The sequence below is a fragment of the Rattus norvegicus genome, chromosome 8 (genome assembly GCF_021556685.1).
Source record: "Rattus norvegicus strain SHRSP/BbbUtx chromosome 8, alternate assembly SHRSP_T2T, whole genome shotgun sequence".
NCBI lineage: Eukaryota > Metazoa > Chordata > Mammalia > Rodentia > Muridae > Rattus > Rattus norvegicus.
In genome coordinates this window covers 65,177,578-65,191,949 of record NC_141541.1, presented here as the reverse complement: position 1 = coordinate 65,191,949, position 14,372 = coordinate 65,177,578, and the positions used below count along the sequence as shown (strand labels likewise).

At 40.9% G+C, this 14,372-nt stretch overlaps 1 protein-coding gene across 7 annotated transcripts in view; it reads right to left on the bottom strand.

Moving 5' to 3' along the window:
- Positions 1 to 14,372, bottom strand: part of Ptpn9 (protein tyrosine phosphatase, non-receptor type 9) — an 81,178-nt gene that overhangs the window by 9,722 nt on the left and 57,084 nt on the right. For all 7 annotated transcript variants that reach the window (XM_087560686.1, XM_087560684.1, NM_001013040.1 and 4 more), the window contains 2 exon segments: positions 7,252 to 7,345; positions 4,211 to 4,277 (listed from right to left, as the gene is read on the bottom strand). In XM_087560686.1, coding sequence (XP_087416812.1) covers positions 4,211 to 4,277; positions 7,252 to 7,345 — 161 coding nt within the window.

Here is a 14,372-nt window from a genome sequence, read left to right as displayed (position 1 = left end):
ATGCCCAAAGCTCTGGGTTCGATTTCCCATATTCAAAACAGTGAGGGGGGGTTGGGGATTTAGCTCAGTGGTAGAGCGCTTGCCTAGGAAGCACAAGGCCCTGGGTTCGGTCCCCAGCTCCGAAAAAAAAAAAAAAAAAAAAAAAAGAATCAAAACAGTGAGGGGACATCCTAATTTGGGAAACATATCTGTTTCTTCTAAATCCTTATCATGTGCCATTAAGGAAGTTAAATCCCTCTCTCTACCTACCTTGAATTTTGTGTCTGGTTTATCAGATATTCTAACTGCTTAGCTATGCCAATTCTAACAATAGTTTTGGGGTTTTGAGGGAGAGTCTTTTGAAACAGGGTCTCAATGTATAGCACAGGCTGGTCTTGAATGAATGATCCCACTGTCTCTGCCACCATCAAGTATTATCTGTACTTAGCCATGGTTTGAATATGGAAAAATAAAGTGGGTGTGGGTCAATAGTCAAACACGTGTTTGTCCTGTGCAAGGCCCTGGGTTTGAGCATCAGAACTCAGGGAATCTAGTAATAAAGTATGTGAGAAGCACAAGCAATGGTGCTTGAATGAGGGCGGGACTTAGAGATGCAGAAAAGTGCCTGTACTGCCTTCTTGGTGTTCATGTATGGGTAATGCTTAACTGTTGTGATTTATTTAGAAAATGAAAATAAAATGGTGGTGGAACACCCCTTTAGTCCCAGCACTTTGGAAGTAGAAGCAGCCAGACCTCTGTGTAGGAGGCCAATTTGACCTACAAAAAGAGATCCAGGACAGCCAGGACTACACAGAGAAACCCTGTCTAAAAAAAAATAAAAACAAAAAAGGAAAATGAAGATAAAATCATTAACTCTAAGATCCAGAGACAATGTAAACATTTTCCAACATCTCCAAGACCTTTCCTATGTATATTTATAGATATGGGCAAATAAAACAGCTAACAGAATAAACCTTTCACCTCACGACAGCAAATCTTTTTTTATGTAGCTTGCCATGGTGAAAACTTGAGAGTGAAGAGATACCAACAGTTATGAGTGCTGGCTGTTCTTCCATAGAGCCAGCACCCACATGATGGCTCACAACCATCTGTAACTACGGTTTCAGGAGACCCAGCACCTCATCTAGCCTCCATTGGCATCAGACACGCACATGTCACACAGACATATAAATAAGCAAAACACCTATTTGCATAAAATTTAAAATATAATTGTCTTAAAGTATAGCTCTTACAATTACATTTGTTGGAGCTGTGAATTTTGAATCTAATTTAATGCATATTACATTCTTGGATATCTAGACTCAATCTAAAGCCTTAAATATCTTTGTCAGTGTCTGCTTCCACAAGGAAGATATCCTAATATCATACGATGTGAGTGCAAGCTGGGCATGCCTATAATCCCAGTACTTGGAAGGAGGAGGCAGCAACAACATCAAGAGTTCAAATCATCCTCAACTGTATAGAGAGTTCGGGGCCAGCCTAAGTTACATGAAACCCCTTGTCAAAACACAAAAATCAAAATAATAGATGTTGGTGAAGCTGAGTATGGTGGTTCATCCCTATGATCTCTACATTTGGGAGTCTGAGACAGGAGGATCACTGTGAGTTTCAAGCCTGCCCAAGCTATAGACTGAGGTACTATCTCAAAACACACAACAGCAAATACACTAAGGGGCTGCAGGGCTGCATGGTTGGCAATGTGCTTACTTCATGAAGACCTGCGTGTGATCCCTAGTACCCAACAACTTTCCAGCCCCCAGCCTCTGCTAACACCACAGATGTGTAACACCACACCCAGCAAGCTCCAACCAACAAAGGCTATCTGAAAATAAAAACGAAGAAGCTGGGAGAGATGGCTCATTGGGTAAAAATTCTTGCTACATAACCATGAAGACCTTAATCAAATCCCAGGAACACACATAGAAAGGCAGGCATGGTGTACATGCTTATAACTCCAGCACTTGGGGGGAAAGGAAGGCTCTCTAGGGCTTGCTTACCACCAGCCAAGCTCCAAGTTCAGTGATAGACCCTATCTCAAAAAAACAAGGTGGAGAATGACAGAGCAGGTCACCTGATACTCTCCTCTAGATCTGCCCACACACAAAAATAAACATACTCACATGTGTATGTTTGTGTGTGTGTGTGTGTGTGTGTGTGTGTGTGTGTGTGTGTGTATGTTTGTGTGAGCACATACGATACCACACAAATATAACTGGACTTCTATAGATGTAAAGTGACTGCTTTACTTTGACACAGAGAACCAATTTACTGAGTTAGCTTGAGAGAACTTTTGCACCAGATAGGGATTCAAATTCTGGTTCTCTTAATAGCTATGTATTCAAGGTCACTTAACCAATTGAGTTTCAGTTTGCTTAAATAAACTAAACACACACACACGCTAAATTAAATTTAAAAACCTACTTTACAGATTTACTTTAATAATCAAAGATTATGCTCTTGAAATATAGTACATATTCATAAGAGATGACATTAGAAATATTAATAGTATACATGTATATCTATGTAAATATCAGACCTCTAGAGTTGTGTATGATAGCCCCTGCATGTAATCCTAGCAGTTGGAAGGGAGAAGCAGAAGGCTCAGGAGTTCACTATCATCCTTTACTACACAGCCAGTATCAAAGAGCCTAAAGTAGATGAGCCCCTGCCATGTGTGTATACATATATATGTACATGTTTAATTTTCATTCCTCATATATGTCACTATCTATCATCATAGTAGCATCCAATGGAACACCAGTATAACCTTACAGATAGAAAGTCTACAACCAGCTCAGTAATTTGTCCTTAATACCACTTTCTCCCTATAGAGGATACATCATAAGCCCACATTACCTTTAGTTCTTTCTTTAGTAATCTAGAATCTCTTCCTTTTTTCTTTTCTCATGACATTAATATTAAAGAGTTTGAGCCACTTACTTTTTTCTTTTCAAGATAGGGTCTTGCTGTGTAATCCCAGGCTTGCCTCCAATAAACTACTCAGAATAGGCAGGCTTTGAACTTGGGCTCCTCTGAGTCATGGGATTACAAGCATGTATCAATATGCCTAGACTGTGCTAGTTTTCTTGTCCTGTGCTCAATGATCTGGATTTGACTGATTTGTTACTCATAACTAGATTCAGATTTCTTTTGATATAATTATTTTCTTGAGATGGTAAAGCTCAAATGCAAATTTTTAAAGCATGTGCTGTATCACTAAATTACATTCCCAGTCTGAGTCAGATTTTGATTATGAGTGTGCATGATATGTATGTGTGATTACAGACTACTGAGTTCTGATGCCATATACTCTTGGATTACTAGACTAAATCACAGTCCAAAACTTTACTGGTAGTCAATAACATTATAGGTTTAAATTGCTACTTTTTCGCTTTGTAGTGAGTTTCTATGCACTTTTGGAATTGAAACTCGAAATTTATCTGTCCTCTTCAACTACCAAATTTGATGGAAACCAGGATTTTAGTGGTCATGACAAATTTCCTTTAAAAATTATGACATCTGAGTTAGTATAGTAGCACCAATAATCCCAGCACTAAGGAGGCAGAAGCAGGTGGATCTCTGAGTACAAGAACAGCCTGGTCTACAGAGCAAGTTCCAGGACAGTCAGGGACAGGGACACACACACACACACACACACACGCATCATCTAGATGCTGAAAAGTTGGTTCAACAGTCAGGGACACACACACACACACACACACACATACACACACACACACACGCACGCACGCATCATCTAGATGCTGAAAAGTTGGTTCAACAGTCAGGGACACACACACACACACACACACACACACACACACACACAAAATCTAGATGCTGAAAAGTTGGTTCAACAGTTAAGAACGCTTGCTGTTCAATCTGAGGACTAGGTTTTGGATCTTAGCACCTACATAAAAGCTGGGAATAGGCTGGAGAGAGAGCTCAGTGGTGAAGAGCACTTGCTGCCTTTCCCAAAGACACAGGTTTGATTCCCAGTATCCATATGGCAGCTTATAACCATCTCTAACTCCAGAAGATCTGACACCCTCTTCTGGTTACTACATACACCAGACACGCATATGGTATACAGACTTACATGCAGACCAAACACTCATTCACATATAATTAATTAAAATTAAGAAATCACCTGAAATGGGAACCACACACAGGAGTCACAAAATCAACATGTAAGGCTAAAATAGCTTACCTTGTGTACCAATGTAAGCATTCTTCTGCTTGTAGCCATCCATGAAACTGGCATTGATGTAATCTGTCTAATAATAAAAGGGAGACATCATTGAAAGAACACACATATACCATTTGACTCTTAAAATGATGTATGTGCTGGGTAAATTCAATTCAAGGTATGGATGTTCTCTTCCTGTCAAACAGAAAATGAAAAGTAAGAGGGCCAATTTAGCATGCAGGTAGATCATGAGATATTTTTATTAGTAATGAAAGGGAGTAAAGAAGAGGCAGGGATATAGCTGAGTGGAAGAGTGCTTCTGTGGGCCACTTGCTTCACTTTGGCAAATGTACTAGCACAAATGGATGGATGGATGGATGGATGGATGGATGGATGGATGGATGATGGATGGACGAATAGATGGATGGATAGATTTCACAATAACCCTTTCATCATACCATACACAAAAATCTAAGTCCTATATAGTAGCATATGCCTGTAATCCCAGTACTCAAGGGGCAGAGGCTAGAGGATCACATCAAGTTCAAAGCCAGTTTTGTCTACAATAGTAAATTCTAAACCAACTGAACTACACAGTGAGATCCTCTCTTTAAAAATGAAAACTTATGGGCTGGAGAGATGGCTCAGTGGTTAAGAGCACTGACTGTTCTTCCAGAGATCCTGAGTTCAAATCCCAGCAACCACATGGCGGCTCACAACCTTCTGTAATGGGATCCGATGCCCTCTTCCGGTGTGTCTGAAGACAGCTCAGTGTACTTATATAATAAATAAATAGAAAATAATAATAATAAAAAGAAAACTTATGAACGAAACACCTCAAAATAAAATAAAGACACAAAGGAAAACGTTAAGATAAACTCTCAGACAAAAGCAAACTGGACAAGCTGCAGGGGAACAAGCCAGTAAGCAGCATTCCTCCATAGTCTCTGCTTCAGTTCTGAATCTAGGTTCCTGCCTTGGCTTCCCTTGAGGATGGATTGTAACATGAAAGCCAAATAAACTCTTTCCTCTTCAAGGTGCTTCAAAGCCAGTGTTTATCATAGCAACAGAAGATAAGAACAAACAAACACACCACTGAAACTAAAAATGAGACATAATTTACAAAAATGTACATCTAGGCTGTGTCTATGACTTGGTGAGAGCTTGCCTGGCAAGCATGGAGCCTTGGGTTCAATCCTTAGCAACACAAACAAACAAACAACTAGGTATGGTGCTATCTACATGTAATCCTAGCACTTGCAGGAGGAACAGAGTTCAAGGTCATCCCAGAGTGCATAGTATGTTTGAGGCCAGTTTGGTCTACATGAGACCCTGTCAATAAACAAATAAATAAACAAACAAAGCTGGTGTTGTGGTAAATGCCTCTGAACGAAAAATTCTGGAGAGTAAGACAGGAGGCCAGACTGGCTGCATAACAACCTTTGAATTCAAAAAAGAAAATTCAAGGGCAGGGACGTAAATGTTCATTTACTGTGAAAACAGTCTCTAGCATTGTTTGTAGCAAAGGAATTACAAGTCAGGCAATGATCTTCAGATTAACTACAGAACGATTAGAATCATCTCCTGTTATACTCATCCACAAATATATTCCCAATTCTGCAAATAAATCAGACGCAAATCCTCAGATTATTTTAGGATGACTAGAAAAAATATCCTGGTATACTGGGGTTCACTCAAACCTACACAACACTGCTATATACACTGGTAACAGAGCACTCAAAAAAAAAAAAAAAACCAAAACCAAAACAACAACAACAACAAAAAACCAGGTATTTTTTTCACTCAATCATTATCTTTCACTCCTGAAGAGAATATATTAAGGCAATTTCAGCAGTACTGTGAGTAAAAAGCTTGGCTATCTGTCATGGGAGAAGAATAAGAATCCTGGGCAGGACTATGAATGCCTGAAATAGAAGGGTCAAGAAACCGTGAAAGCAGAACCCATGATTTTCTCAAAATTATCCTCAAGCAAAATAAAGGCTGATATATCAAATATGTATAATGCAAGTCATGTTAAATAGGTGCTCTTAATTTTCTCTACTTTGAAAGAGGAACTATAATCGATAGTAAGTTGTGGGAAGGGAGAGGTTGTTTGCTTGATTAGGACATCCCCCCCCACATCTGTTTATTATTTCTGTGGTGTGTGGCTGTGTGGGTGGTGCTAGGGCACACATGCACACATATGTGCACCACACCACTTATGTGAAGGTTAGACAACAACTCTAGGGAAGTCATTTTTTTCTCTTTTCTACCATGTGATTCTGGGTACTGATCTAAACTTGTAAGGCTGGGCAGCAAATGCCCTGAGGTGCTGAGCCATCTAACCAGTCGGGGGTTGGTTGACTTTGCTCTAATCGTTCTTTTCCTTGAGTAGGTTTTGTAGCCCTCTCAAATAAAGGTAACAGCACTTGTACAAAACCTGAGAAGGGAGGGATTCAGTGTGGGGACCATGTGGTGGGAAAAAGGAACCAACTCCAAGAGTTGTCCTCTAAGCTCCTCCTAGGCACTGAGGCACATGTACCCATGTGCACAGACATGAACTATAAATAACAGCTGGGCACATGCCCCCCTTCCCTTTTTTTGAGACAGGGTCTCTCTACTTAGCCTTGGCTATCCTGGAACTCACTCTGTAGACCAGACTATCATACACCTTTAATGGAAGCACTTGGGAGGCAGAGACAGGCTTATCTACTTGAGTTAAAGGTCAACCTGGTCTATACTGCAAGTTCCAGGCCAGGCAAGACTATATAGTGAGATCCTGCATTAAAATGAAAAAAAAAAAAGCAAACAAACAACAACAAAAACCCACATAATATACCAGCTTGTCAGCATCCACAACAAAATTGACTTATTCTCTTTGGTATGGCGACATGGGTATTTAAGGACTGTCTCCAGCAACAGAATACATCAAAATCATAACTCAAATGTCATCTCTCTGGTGTCGAGTCCATTTCATCCACCTGCAGCACAATACTAAGTTTCACCTTGAAAGAGTCTTAATTCCCATGGTGCTGAGAAAAATACAGCATTAATCTATCTACCTGAGTGTGACCACTTCGTTTTGTCAGCTTCACACGTGTTTGGTCCAGGCAGGGTACATCTCCATATCTGTTTTTCTCTAGGTTTCCTGGAGACCTGAAGAAAGTAAGAGGCAAATTAAAACAAGGGGAAGTGTGAGCATCAGGAGTTCAAGATCATTCTAAGCTACATGCAGAACTTCAGGACAGCCAGGACTAAACAAGATTCCTTCTCTAAAGATAAGCGATGGGGGGCTGAACCTCAGTGGAAGAGTGCTTGCATAACCCTTGTTGCTTCTACTTTGAACAGTTTGGCTCTGAAAATTTTCTGTTTAGATGTATTATTGATTAAAAACTAAAACCAAGACCATCCACAAATAATAATATTTATATTGCTGGAGGGGTGTGGCTCAGTTGGAATAGTGCATGCTTAACATGCACAAAGCACTGAGCTGGCTCTTCGGTTACTGCATAAGCTAGATGTAGTGGTACATGCCTAAAAGACCAGCCCTCGGGTGGTAGAGCCAGGAGGACCAGAAGTTCAACGTCAAACTTACTACATATAAAGTTTGAGACCCTGTCTCAACAGTATTCTATACCGTGGGCACATATGTATACATAACAGTATGAGCAAAATGGTTGGAAATACACAGTCTTCATTCTAGAACCAATTTGTGTATCTGTTTGAAAGAAGAGAGAACTGGGGGTGAGGGTGGGAGCTATTTCAGCTCCATAATGAATTCTTATACATAATGAAGAGAAAGAAACACCACAAAACAGTACCAAGTATTGTTCTGATGGTAGGACCTGGAGATTTTTATACTTTGGATTTTCTTTTCTTTTGATTTATTTATAGGAGTACACTGTAGCTGTCTTCAGACATACCAGAAGAGGGCATCAGATCCCATTACAGATGGTTGTGAGCCACCATGTGGTTGCTGGGAATTGAACTCAGGACCTCTGGAAGAGCAGTCAGTGCTCTTAACCAATGAGTCGTCTCTCCAGCCCTTGGACTTTTCTACATATATTTTTTACTTCATCTTTTTTATTTACATTTTCATTTATTTACTTGGTGTCAGAGGTAGATGTAGAAGTCGGAGACTCAGAAATTGCAGTAGTTCTCTCCTTCTACTAAATGAGTTCCAAGGATCAAACTCACCTGGCTAGCAGCAAGACATTTATTTATGCACAAAGCCATACCACTGGCTGGTGTCTAGTTTGCTGTTCTGAGACAGGCTCTCACACCATAGCTCGGGTCATCCTCAAACTCTTGGCCATTCTCCTGCAGCCTCCCCAGGATTGGGGTTATGCTTGAGCCACTTTTCTACATCTTTTTTCTTTTTTTAATTTACTTATTTTATATGTGTGAGCACACTGTCACTGTCTTCAGACACACCAGAAGAGGGCATCAGATCTCATTACAGATGGTTGTGAGCCACCATGTGGTTCCTGGGAAGTGAACTCAGGACCTCTGAAAGAGCAGGCAGGTCTCTTAACCGCTGAGCCATCTCTCCAGCCCCCTGTTTTCTACATCTTAAAAACTCTCCTGGGGTTTGGGGATTTAGCTCAGTGCTAGAGCGCTTGCCTAGGAAGCGCAAGGCCCTGGGTTCGGTCCCCAGCTCCGAAAAAAAAGAACAAAACAAAAACAAAAACAAAAACAAAAACAAAAAAAAAAAACTCTCCTTTGAGGCTGGAAAGAAAGCTTGGTAAAGTTAAGAACACTTAGAACTGCCTGTAATTCCAACTCTAGGAAGCTCTAATACTTCTGTGAAGTCTGTAAACATAACATACACACAGAGAGACACACATACACTCATAAATAAAAACAAAATTTGCCTTTTCATCCTTTTTTTCTATTCCGTTTTTCAAGACAGGCTTTCTCTGTGTAGCCCTGACTGTCCTGGAACTCACTCTATAGACCAGGTTGACCTTGAACTCACAGAGATCTGCCTGCCTCAGCTGCTCAAGTGCTGGAATTAAAGGCATGCACCACCACTCCGGGCACCTTTTCATCTTTTTAACAAAGCTTCCTGTGAAGCAAAGGTTTTAGTATTTATAAAGTACCACTTATAAATACTTGTATAGGGGTTGGGGATTTAGCTCAGTGGTAGAGCGCTTGCCTAGCAAGCGCAAGGCCCTGGGTTCGGTCCCCAGCTCCGAAAAAAAAGAAAAAAAGAAAAAAAATACTTGTATAAATCACTCTTCATGTATAAATTTTGACTTTTTGTTTTTCTTTATAACTTAAAAAAAAAATGTAGCCAGGCGATGGTGGCACACACATTTAATCTCAGTACTCAGGAGGCAGAGGCAGGCAGATCTCTATGAATTCGAGGCCAGCCTGGTCTACAGAGCAAGTTTGCAAGTTCCAGGACAGCCAGGGCTACACACCCACACACAGAGAAACCCTGTCTCAAAAAACAAATAAACAAGACCTGTCTCAAATCAAAAAGAGAGGATGAGACAGAGCCAGCCAGCCAGCCAGCCAGCCAGCCAGCAGACGGGGCAGAGGGAGGTGTTAAAAGCCAGGTATACCAATGAAAGGACAGTAAGGGGATGGAGAGATGGCTCAGTGATTAAGAGCACTCACAGCCTGCTCTTCCACAGGACCCAGGCTGGATTTCTAGCACCCATCTGACTGCTTAAAACCAGCTGTGACTCCAGTCCTTGAGGCTCCATTGCCCTCTTCTGGCACCCAAGGGCACTAAATACACATGGTAGTCAAACATATACAGGCAAAAGTAAGTATATACATACAATAAAAATAAATAAAATCTCAAAAAATTAATATTACATATATTTTTAAGTGTGATATTTGTATATGCTAGAATTTGTGGCCCTGTTGGAGTAGGTGTGTCACTGTGGGTAAGGGTTATATATCCTAGCTACCTGTAAGTCAGTATTCTGCTAGCAGCCTTCAGATGAAGATGTAGAACTCTCAGCTCCTCCTGCACCTTGCCTGCTCTGATGCTGCCATGTTCCTGCCTTGATGATAATGGACTGAACCTCTGAACCTGTAAGCCAGCCCCAATTAAATGCTGTCCCTTATAAGAGTTGCCTTGGCTATGGTGCCTGTTCAAATCAGTAAAAGCCTAACTAAGACAATAATATACAATATTGTATATATAATATGTAACCAAACACACACACACACACACACACACACACACACACACGGAGAAAATTGTCTCTCCACAGTTACTAACACATTATTTCCCCTCTTCCAAAATTCTATCAAAAGCTGGGCATGATGGCACACACCTTTAATCCTAGCACTCAGGAGACAGATGCAGGCAGATCTTTATGAGTTCAGCCAGCCTGGTCTACAGAGTGAATTCTAAGAGCTAGAACTATGTAGAGAACCTGTCTGTCTTAGTTACTTTTCTATTTGGTAATAAAATACCATGACTAAGACGACTTATAAAAGAAAGAGTTTAATTGGTTGAGCTTATGTTTTCAGAGGATTAGAGTCAATGATGGAACAAAAGTACAGAAGTAAAATAGCTGAGAGCTCACATCTCGATAGCAAGTACAAAGCAAAGAGACAGACTAGAAATGTCACGGTCTTTTGAACTTCAAAGCCAATCCCGAATGACACGCCTCCACAAATAAGGCCACACCTCCTAACCTTCCCCACTGGTTCCACAAAGCAGGCACTAAGTCCTTGAATATTAGCCTATGGAAGGTTTTCTCAATCAGACAACTACAGTGTGATTTGTTTCTTTGTTTGTGGTTTTGTTTATTTGTTTATTTTCCTTTTTTTGAGGGGGAGAGGGTAAGGTATATTCCAAGACAGAGTTTCTATGTATAGCAACTCTGGCTGTCCTGGAACTCACTTTGTAGACCAGGATAGCCTCAAACTCACGGAGATCCGCTTGCCTCTGCGTCCTGAGTGCTAGGATTAAAGAGATGAACCACCACATTTGATTTGACTATATTGTCTTTAAAAACAAAAAAATAAAAAATAAAAAAATCTAGGGGAATTTTGGACAATTTGAACTCTATCTATATTTAATTCACAATCCAGAATTCCAAGAGAGATACAGTTTGTTCTCTGTAGGCAGTCTGGCTGAAGAAGGAAAGGCCAGGAGCTAGTAAGGTTTATGGTTCTAGATCCTCAAGCAAGGACTCCACAGTTCAATAAAAAGGCACAACTGTAAAGTCCTCTCCCCACACTCAATTCTAAAACAACAGCAGATTCTAATAGTACAAGCAGACAACCTCAATCTTTCAAGACAATTACTTGAGGCAGTGAGTAACTACAGGAGCGCCTACTTCAAAATCTTAAAGCCCCTAAAAGTGTATTATTTCTTGCTCCCAAGTTATTTCCTTAATTCCTACTGAGGAAACTAAAGATAGGTGCATACCTGCAATTCCATCACACAGGAGGCAGAAGTACAAATATCAGAAGTTCAAAGTCATCCCCGTCTACATAGCAAGTCTTATGTGGCGCGCTGGGCTTTATGAGACCCTGTGAGGTAGGAAGGGAAGGTGTAGGGAGTGGGTGAGAGTGGCTATGGGGGAAGTTGTACATGGTAGTTTTGAAGAGTGGTTCAGCACTTAAGAGACTGAGACAGGTGAACATCATTTCACCAAGCCTAAGATACAAAGTATGTTCAAGGACAGTTAGGGAAAAACTGTTCTGCCTTGGAAGCAGATTTAATACATACAAAGATCTTCAGCACATGAAAAGGAAAAGAAGTTAGAGAGAATAGTTTTTCTTTCTCTTTTTTGGTTTTGTTTTATTTGTTTTTTAAGATAGAGAGTCTCTATGTAACAGCACTACCATTCTGGAACTAGCTTTGTAGATCAGGCTAGCCTTCAACTCTCAGAGATCCTCCTACTTCTGCCACCTTAATGCTGGGGTTAAAGGCATAAGCCACAACTGCCCGGCTCTCCCCTCTTTTTTGGGGGAGGAGCCTCCCACCAATTATGGGTTTTAATTTTATTTGACTTTTAAAAAAGAAGAGAGAGAGCCTCTCCCCTCTTAATATATGCCCTGCTTTCCCTTTCTTTCCTCTTCAAGCCCAGTACCTCATCAATTCCAGACAGAGCCCAACCATGAAACAGCCCTAGCTTCTCTTTTTCATTCTTGTACATTTATTTTTATCTATTATTGATATTGCAGTAGGGTTGAGGGACAAAGAGAGGATGCACACCTGCCACAGTGCATTGTGTGCATGTGTGCAAGTCAGAGGACAACTTGCATGAGTCAGCTCTCTCCTACCACAGGCCTCTCCTCAGTTTACTAACTCATTATTCCCCACGTTCTTTGGCATTTTCTTCAGACCATGACTAACCTGAACAAGAACTCTGAATGAAAGGGCGTTCAGAGAATCATGGATTCCTAGAACATTTAACAGCCATGTATTACACATATTCTAGCCACATATTTCAGAAAAACTAAGGTATGGAGTGAATGAAAAAAACAGAAGGGACTTCTAGCTAACTTGGAATTTAAACTAAGAGCCCACTGAGAGTATGTTTAATTCATAACAGACAAAGCTCACTAGTGGGAGAAAAACAGCCAATGACAATGTTGTAAGGGGGCTAGAAAGAGAGGGCTAAGAACACTAGTTGCTTTTCTAGAACCCAAAGTCAAACAGTACTCACATGGTGGCTCACATTCATCTGAACCCTAGTCCAGGGATCCGATGCCCTCTTCTTGCCACTCTGAGCACTATCTGCATGTGATGCAGACACACACTCAGGCAAAACACTCATACACATAAAATATAATAAAATATATTTAAAAAATTAAGCATGGTTAAGACTAGATAAGTGGGGTAATGTGCACCTTTAAGGGCAGCACTAGAGAGGCTGAGGGTCTCTACGAGGGCAGCCTGTTTTGGTGAATTATAGGTTAGCCAAGGCTACATAGTAGGATATTGTCTCAGATAAAAGGGAAAAACTTGAAGACACAGAGAGGCAGGCAGACACACTGACAGACAGGGTTGAGAACACCTGGAAAGAACAGCCAATATCAAATTTTGGCCCCAAAAATGTACAGATACAAATATACACAAACATACCACATAATAAAAGGGACAGAAATACTCTATGCTGAAAGCATAGGCATCAAGTCACTGTGCATCAGTGATGAGCCAACCAGATGATTCTGTACTAGGTTAAATTCCTAAGAAACAACTTTCTCTGTTCCTGTTATGGAATCCTTTTAAATACACAATACTCCTCCTGACATTATTTAGCATTTTATTACACTTTGGGACTTTTTAAAACAGCACTTGCATCTCAATAAAATATCCAAGCTTATCATATTGGTTCATGCTTATAATAATACCAGCAATCCAGAGGCAGAGACAGGAGGATCTCTGTGAGTTCAAGGCCAGTCTGGTCTACAAAGTGAGTTTCAGGCCAGCCTGGGGCATAGAAGAAAAAAAAAAGGAAGGAAGGAAGGAAGGAAGGAAGGAAGGAAGGAAGGATACACACACACACACACACACACACACACACACACACACACACACACACACACACAGAGAAGGGACTTCTAGCTTCCCTATTGGGAAGTTTCCCTATTGGTACCCAAAGACCACCAGAAATTTCAAAGCATAAGACATCAGTAACAGGCCCAGGCCCAAAGTAGGAGATCCCTTTAGATGAACGTACTAACAGGACTGTGGGGGTTTTGGGTGTGCTAGTGGTACAGACTGTGTACACCTGAGTGTGGAAATGCGCATACTAATGTATGTGCAGAAGCAAAGCAGCACATCGAGTGCCCTCATTTGTTGTCACCTTATTACGTCTCAGGATCCATCTATACCTGTCCCAGAATGGTGGAGTTACATACACGTGCAGCCAGGCCTGGCTTTTTATATAGGTGCTGGAGATTTAGACTGAGATCCTCATACAGAGCAAGTGCCACTGCCCATTAACCATCTTCCCCGGAAGCCTAATCATTTATGGATTGTTGCCCCTACTGGCCTGGAGCTCACTATGTAGACCAGGCTCACTTCTAACTCAGAGATTCACTTTCATCTGCCTTCTGAGGCCTGGGATTAAAGGAATGCATTACCATGTTCTGCCTTTTTGAGAAGCTTCTTAACAAGGGAAACCTCTAGAAAGGAACTGAGGTATTGAAGCAGCTGCAGTCATCACTTGCCAGAAAAACCTGGGTAAGGGATTGT